The sequence below is a fragment of the Terrapene carolina genome, unplaced genomic scaffold (assembly GCF_002925995.2).
Source record: "Terrapene carolina triunguis isolate 2854851 unplaced genomic scaffold, T_m_triunguis-2.0 Scaffold53, whole genome shotgun sequence".
NCBI classification, from domain to species: Eukaryota; Metazoa; Chordata; order Testudines; family Emydidae; genus Terrapene; species Terrapene triunguis.
In genome coordinates this window covers 20,775,786-20,784,035 of record NW_020664404.1, presented here as the reverse complement: position 1 = coordinate 20,784,035, position 8,250 = coordinate 20,775,786, and the positions used below count along the sequence as shown (strand labels likewise).

Here is an 8,250-nt window from a genome sequence, read left to right as displayed (position 1 = left end):
GAGATTCCTAGTGATTTGCGACTTAACAGAGGTGCCCTTCCTCAGGTGCTGAGAAAGTGGGAGATTCTTTAAGTAGGAACCAGAAGCAACTTTGCGGGGGAGGGAAACAGCAGACAAGATAGGACTGTAGTGCTAGTGTTACAGTCCTGCTATGAGTATAGTGTGCATTTTCACCCATAACTATGGAGTTACTATCTAGATACAGTGCAAGGAAAAGAGAAAATGAAGAGAATAACATTTCTGTTGTATTTTCTGTACTATAATTCCATGGCCCAGAATCTTGCGGGTTAATTAGAGATTTTCCTTTAAGGAGAAGAGACTCTACCATAGAAGAGAATGCATTTGGTTTTTTGGTGTCTGATAAAGAAGAGGAAAGGGTGATCAGCCACAAACTGTACAGGTATTCTTAGTGAGATTGTATGTATGCCAATTCCAGTTGCAGCTGCTGCCACAGTGCCCTCTTCATTGACCTCTATATAAGCCTTATGGACAGCCTCACTCACAAACAGGCCACCTTCTTTTGCCATTCCAGATAAATCTGATGCTCCTGGGTGAAACACATCGGTCATTCCTAAAGCCTCTAAATATTGTTTAAGTTGAGCACTTGTCTCCACTTTGAACCGAGGAAGAGCCACATCCACTTCATCTTCTTTCAAATGGTCGGGGCTAATCCAAGTTGTTAATTTCTCATAGGTAAGTTCCTTTTCCAGCTGCAGGTATAAAGATACATGGGAATCAGAATCTTGTGGTTATGCATCAAAATCAACAAGACATGCAACTATGTGAGAAATTGGAAAAAATATTTTTTCATTCACACTGTGGTAGCCACATCAGGCATGATTCTTACAATACTACTGGGATCAGTAGCATGACGTACACTAAGAGTATGTCTACAAAGGAATAAAACCCCACAGCTGGCCCGTGTCAGCTGACTTGAGCTGTATGGCTGAAAAATTGCTGTGTGGACATTTGGACAGAGGCTGGAGCCCAACCTCTGGGACCCTCCACCATCACAGGGTCCGAGAGCTCGGGCTCCAGCCTAAGCCTGAACGTGTACACCGCAATTTTAGCCCCTCAGCTGCAGGGCTTTTATCTTCATGTAGCTGTACCCTAAAGATTTCCAAATAAGTGTTTGTCCAGTGTTGGTTATAGAATCTTGTTTTCTTTTTTTAATGTAAATATAATGACCACAATGGTGGGTCACCAGTGGGAGTCAACGGTGGAACTTCTAACTTCAGTGCTCAGACCTCTACCATTAAAGCTAAAGGACTTGATGCTGCACCAGTGACGTCAGTGGGTGTTTTGCAACCGAATTGTATGGGAGAAGGGTTAGGGAGCTGGATCAGATGTTAAATCTGGCAGCAATATGCGGCAGACAGCCTTTGTGGATCTGCCGATGTGTTACCTATATTCTTTGCGTTTATTATTTATTCATTTTTAGACTAGTCTGTGTGGGTATTAACTGTTTAGAAAGGTTGATAATACAAAAATATAGCAATTAGCTATTAATTACATTGTCACTGTGCCCTATTTGGAGAATAAAATGGCTGGCTAATTGTTTGTTTTCTGAAAATTCAATAGACCTAGGAACAACATAAGCAGCCTGCCTTCAGATTTACTATTCAACATGCTGCATACTCTGCAACAAAGAAGAGGAAAGTAATTTTGTCTTATACTGTCTGTCCATGTTCATATTCTGGTTATAAGATTACTATCTCATCATAGGTAACTTTACCTGTGTTAGACCCATGTTGTCTTTTGGCAGCAGTATATACATACTCAGGTCACCACCCTTGTATGGGAGTTCAAGCACCTGACTGTGATGCTCCTCTATTGTCGCTATTTTATACTCGCCCTTATGGTACATCATCTGCACAGGTTTGCTTGTAGTCTGAAAGCAATGACAAGTAGTAACAAGTGAGAGACATACAATATATCCTCCAGCATTAAAACATTTTCCCTTGTATTGCATCTTCACTTGGACCCAAATGCTGCAGTAGTTGTTCATGGCCAGATAATCACTTTCCGAAGAAAGGTATAAAGTTCTCTTGAACCTCTTCGAACATCTCACAACAGTTTCATCTCTATCTTGGAGTCAAGGGAAAGGGGTCAGTGAAGTACTGGGGGAGGGGAGACTGGGAAACCCCATAAAGCCCATTCCCATGATCCAGAATTCCACCATGCTACTTTTCCACTGCCCCTTTAAAGCTAAGATACCATTTATTATCTCCCTGTGGCGGCACACCCACCTCACAAAGAATAGAAGATTTAGAAGAAGAGGTAATGCTATTTCTTTGGACCAACACTTTCAGAAGTTGCCATTGATATTGTGTGCCTCACAGTCTGGTTGTCCAACTTGAGAACCATGCTAAGGATATTAAAACTAGAGGCTTTTCATCTTTTCTTTAATTTATATTTCCATTTAAAAGCATGTTCTCAGGTCAAATTGACCCAGAAATTTACAAAACCTAAGAGCAATAGACATTTACAAAACAATTTCATGGAAACAGGTTCCACTAGGAACAATTTTCCTTTAGCTAAACAAATGTTTCCCTGCAGTGTTGCCAACGTATTTTTGCTACATTATGCTAATGTGTGACCAACAGAAGGTGAAACTGAACTGAAGCAATACGAAGCTGGCTACTCTACATTCATTGCCCACACAACATGGGGAGGGCGGGGGAGTAGCACAGGGACAATGTACCTAAATGTCACAGAAAAAACCCCACTTTCAGTATTCAACCTTAATGAGGAGGGAGATCAATCTGGTGACAGAATGTGGAAACTGAACACAGACTAAATGGATCTCTTGGGGGCAGTCATTGTAAATGTGGCAGCAGAACAACTCATTGTAGGTCTGAATACAATCAATCCAGTTAAGGGTCTATGAAGAAAATGATTAGAGGCCAGACTGTGGACTGCTCCAAATTAGGAGTGTAGTGGGGGAAGGTACAAGAAGCATCCTTATGCTAGGCCTCTGCTCAGGGGCCAGCCGGTCTTTGCTCACATGAGTGCAAAAGGGTAGTGAACCTAACTGCACACGCAACCCCAAAGGGGAAGGGGAGAAAGCGGGGCTTTGCCCTGAGCACTTCCACTCCTGATAGAAGAGCTGACAGGCCACAGAGAACGGCAGATGCTTCAGCTTCTTATACATGGCTTCCCCTGTGCCCCAGGTGGCTTTGTGAGGCATTGTACCTGTGTCAGGCATGATGCACTCTCCTAGCAGAAGCTTTGGGAAACAGCTCCCTCTTCACCCCCAGAGCTGGTCCCTAGGCCATAAAGGAGCCCTAGATTCAAGAGGCCATATCCCATGTTAGCTCCCCATTGTCTGCCAACCATGTAAAACAATAGGAGCAATGAAGTGATATGTGTATTTCTGTAATTTACCTTGTTAATCTGAAAAGGTCTTTCTTTGGTGTTTTCTTTCTTAAATTCCTTTCCCCATTGCCCTTTGAAGTAGACCGCATTCACGAGGACTAATTTAGTATCTCCAGAAAGAGCGTGTGGGCCAAAGAAGTCCTTGATTTTACCTTAAAAAAACGGAGGCAAATTATTTTGTTTTGGCAGTTCAATAACTCTAGTTCCATTTATCCGTTGTAATAACATAGATGTACAGTGCATATATGTAACTGTGTATAAGAATATAAACATGATACTAGACACACATGAAAGATGTTAGACTGACAGGCCTAAGAGCCTGAAGTCCTCTATCTATTCACAGAACAAGTACAACACAAGCAGCATCTTTGTCGCTTCCCCACACTGACAGACTGATGTGCCTCAAGTGAACAACGGAGAACAGATGTCATCTCCCAAAATGGCCATTTTGTTCTTTTTCTGCTGACTAGTCTTGGCTCCAGGTCAAATTTTAAGTAGGGCGCTGTCATTTACCTTATCGGTAGAGGAGCTCATAAATCAAGGTACTTTTTGAAGGTCCCCTCTCCTTGCCCAATACCTCTTGCATCTGATTGGATAATTCCTTAAACTCAATGCAATCAGACTCACGGGTGGTCTCATCCAGCACCCACTGAAGTTGTCAGAAGAATTCCTGTTGATTTCAATGGGTGTTGTACTAGGTCCAGAGACTGCTGGCTACTCTGTTCTCCTCAAATATGTTTTCTCTGTGGGAATTAATGATCCATCTTCAGGTCACTCAGGTGGTCAAATTGCTGAGAGCTGCTACTGCAGCTCCATACTGGGCGTGCTCCAATTATGACAAAAGAGTGTTCTCCTGCAGGTTTTTAAGCACCTTGTACACTTTACCTCCTTGTTTTTTTATTAAATATCAAGAAATAGCAGCCAATGGCTGACTTGTCCTTACCCTTGGTAAAGGTTTCAATCCACAAATTTATCTGCTTTCTGGTTTCCTCTGCAGCATTCCGAAAATCAACTGGTTTCAATTCAGCCTGGTATAACTTTTGTATGCAGGATAGGTATTGCTGTACAATAAGAGAGAATGTCAGAACAATACATCAGAAAACAGGTCTCTTTTTAGGATGTCTCCTGAATAAAATAAAATGTCCCTGTTTTTTAGTTCTGCAACACTGCAAGAAATATACAAAATATTCAAAAGAGTGTTTGTACATGCTCAAGACGAGACATTGTGAGGACTAGCAGAATGAACTGGACCAGTTGGGTAGAGTGTAGGGATACAGGGCCACATAGGTTTGGACAGTGTACATAAAACAGTCAAACACTGAACCTCTTTGAAGTTCTGCCAGCGGATTGACTCTGCCACAGACCCATTGTATGACCTTGAGAAAGTCATTTAATCTTTGTGTCTCAGTTCCCCATCTGTGAAATAAGAATAGTGATAATGCTTTTCTCCTACCCCTGTGTCTGTCCTCTCTATTTATATTGTAAGTTTTGGGGCAGGGACTGTCTTTTACTACGTTTCTATAGAATTATAGCACAAGAGGGCCCTGACCCTGGTTCTACTACTGTACAAATAATAATGACTACTCACCAGATTTAGGGAGTTTTGCTGTGGTGAGGCTGGTATTTGCTTTTGCATGTGATCTTGTTATGTAAGGCTGATTTACATTCTGGTTTTTAGATGCAATAAACACATATATCCCCCTGGCAACCTAGCTACTTTAGCAGGCATTTACAGAACATCAGGTTCTGGTTACACAATGGAAGGTGGACCTAGGTCGCTCTTGAATAACCAGAATGTCTGGTTGTCACAGGTCCTCTCATGGTCCTTAAATGGCTGCTTATGCTCTAAAGGACTGGGGGACCATTTTCACATAGGCCACTTTCTTCTCCTATTCAGTGGAAAGATTTGATAGATGCTGCTTCCTCTTGCAGCAACCAATCCTTAGGTCTCTCAAGTTTACTTTCCATCCTGGGTGGACTGCAGAACAGGAGAAACTGGTGGAATAGGACCCACTACAGGTCTTTCTGTTAGTTCTACAGGTAGAACCCTGAATTTATCCTGGAACTAGAAACCTATATATATTGTCTCGCCGCTTCTGTCCCAGTCTAACCTAGTGTGTCCGTGACTGTATATTTATATGTAATTCACGAATGTTTTGAAGCACTGTCCTGTAATGTTTCTTTTTCCCACCAACCAAAATAACTAAGGATGACTGCAACGATACTTCCACATGAAATTTCAAACTAGAAGCGAATTTTGAAAGCTAATTTGAGAAAAGTTTTTGTGCCTATGAAATTTCACACAAATGAAATGGTGAGGCCTTGTAAATAATGTGAAATGAATTGGTAAAAAATGCAGCATGAAACCCCAGAAAAATAGTTAGCAATTTTATTGAATTTGCATGAGCCAGAATAATTCTAGCTCACTTTCCCATATGGATTTATTTTAAGATGATTGGCTGTTCTGCCCTACTATTCAGTACCTCCAGGGGATCAACTCCACCCTTGTTTAAGTGGACACAACTCCCATCCAAGTCAGCAGGAAATGGGACCTCAACTGAACTAAGCCCATGTTGTTCATCTCTATCTGTCCTACAATGTCACAGGCCATTAATGTGAACCCCATTGCAACTCACCTGAAGAAAATTGAATGTCTTTTCTCCATACAGTCTGTTGGCATTAGCCAGCTCGTAAGAAGTGGTAGGTTTGTTGATTGCTGAGAAGATGTCATGAAACTGGGAATGAATCCCTCCAGGTATATCACACTGATCATCAGGAACCTTCAAATAACACAAAGTTGCTGTAGTTTGTTTCTGACTGAAAAAGGCTGAGAGTAACAGAGGCACTGTTTTTTTTTTTTTTAAATAATTGTTCTCCTATGAAACCATTCGGATTCAATAACTTAACTACCTTTGCCTTCTCTGACTTGTCCTTGTTCCTGATAGTCTGGAGATCTATGGAGCAAAAGCTCTACTATAAGGACTAAGGAATCCGTGGCTCTTTTGGGATGTTCCACTTGTTACTTATGGAGCACTACACATGCGAATTTGTTGAACAATGAAAAATGTTCAGGGTAGTACAGTTGCAAATGCTTTCTGTATGTCAGATTTAAACATGCACATGTGCTCATGATCATGGTAGGAGCCCACTGAAATAGCAAGATGCAAAGTGAACTGATCACTTGTGAATGCAGTTGCAATTATGGCATCCACAAATCAAGCATATAATTGTACAGCATTTTCAATAAAAAAAAAATCCTAAACCTTACTCTTTGCTATCTTGTATACATTTTTATCCTTCTCCCTACTGTCACCTACCATCATAGCATTCCCCCCCCTATTTTTATGTTATAAATCTAATCTGCCAATTTTGAGTTTAGGTTCAAATTCTCCAAAGTTTGTCCAACTTCAACATTTGTTCTAAGATACCGGCAGTTGGGGATGAAGAGGTAGTCTGCAACTGCTCTCTGAATTCTCATCACTTGTTGCTTCCGAAGACCTTCCTGTTCCTGGATTTTCATTTTCTCTAAGTTCAGCGAAGCGAAGAACCTGAGGTGGAAATGTAAGATTGCAACAATCATACACTATATTGATTTACTTATGACAATATATAAAACTGAACTTGTCACGAGAAAATTCAGTTGTCTGTCTTACCTACTGTCCGTTCTACTGGAGATGGACATCATGATGTCAAAGGCAGGTATTCTCAACTTTTATCACTGGATGCCCAAGTGCATCCATTGACATCAAAATCAGCAAGCCATTTGGTGAATACTACTTAAAATCACCAGAAAGGTGAGCTATATTTCTATGATTGTAGAACTCACTTCCTATTTCTGCCCATAATATTCAGTTTTTACACCTTTTTATACTATGTTGCAATAGGGCAATAAATTCAGTAGTGTTCTGCAGGCATGCAGTGATCTGCAATAGTGGATCCTATCACAGGATTAGGACTTGGATAAAAGCTTATTATTTACAAAACCAATCTCAAAACCAATGGAAATGCTTTCAGAGTTTGCTAGGTTTAATTCCAACAAATGCAGTGTTTGTTTGTCAAATGCAGAGTTAGCTCCCATCCATATTTAAGTGGACAGGAGTTTTGCCGATGACTTCTGTGGCAATAGAACTGGAGCCTGTTTTTTTTTTTTTTAATTTCATTCCTCTCATGTGCATATCCCTTTACAGTTGCTAACTCTATTGGGTCCCATGTCTAGCCTTCACAGCAAAATATCTATCTGGAAGTTCTAATAATGACAGTTGTATTCAAAGACTGATAACACATGATTCTTGATTAGTACTAACTCCTGAGCAACCCAAGCCTGAGAAATTCAAACCCATTTCCAGTGAAAAATGTGACTCATACAGGTTCATGGGATCCAAAAATAGGTTAATACTTTTGCCAAACTAGATATTCAAATAATATTTTTATAACTACGACCAAACTTGTAACACTTCAGCATTAGTAAAACTGATGCTCAGCACGTTCACAGTAAGCAACTAAAAAGGACCCTGCATCTGAGATATACACATTTCTGAAATAACCATGTAGGCTACATCTCTCTCTTTTGATATAATGCACAAGACAGAAATGTCACCAGGCGGTATGAATAAAATGAAGATGAGGGGCTGGAAATTGCAAATATTGAGGAAATGTTTCTCTGGGTTTTATCTGAGATGATCTCTTCTGCTGGGGCTGAGCTATTGGCCAAGACGCTCAAACGTCCCTCTAGGCCAGGGGTCGGCAACGTTTGGCACGCGGCTTGCCAGGGTAAGCACCCTGGCGGGCTGGGCCAGCTGGGGGGAGGGATAGCTCAGTGGTTTGAGCATTGGCCTGCTAAACCCAGGGTTATGAGTTCAATCCTTGAGGGGG

The 8,250-nt window shown here is 41.1% G+C and overlaps 1 protein-coding gene across 1 annotated transcript in view; it reads right to left on the bottom strand.

Moving 5' to 3' along the window:
- Nucleotides 1-305: 305 nt before the first annotated feature.
- LOC112109462 (serpin B4-like) overlaps nucleotides 306-8,250 on the bottom strand; it is a 10,391-nt gene continuing 2,446 nt past the window's right edge. The window contains exons 2-7 of the mRNA XM_024203993.2: nucleotides 6,807-6,926; nucleotides 6,015-6,158; nucleotides 4,322-4,439; nucleotides 3,388-3,530; nucleotides 1,736-1,891; nucleotides 306-710 (exon numbers count right to left, since the gene is read on the bottom strand). Coding sequence (XP_024059761.2) covers nucleotides 306-710; nucleotides 1,736-1,891; nucleotides 3,388-3,530; nucleotides 4,322-4,439; nucleotides 6,015-6,158; nucleotides 6,807-6,926 — 1,086 coding nt within the window. The remainder of the gene's footprint in view (nucleotides 711-1,735; nucleotides 1,892-3,387; nucleotides 3,531-4,321; nucleotides 4,440-6,014; nucleotides 6,159-6,806; nucleotides 6,927-8,250) is intronic.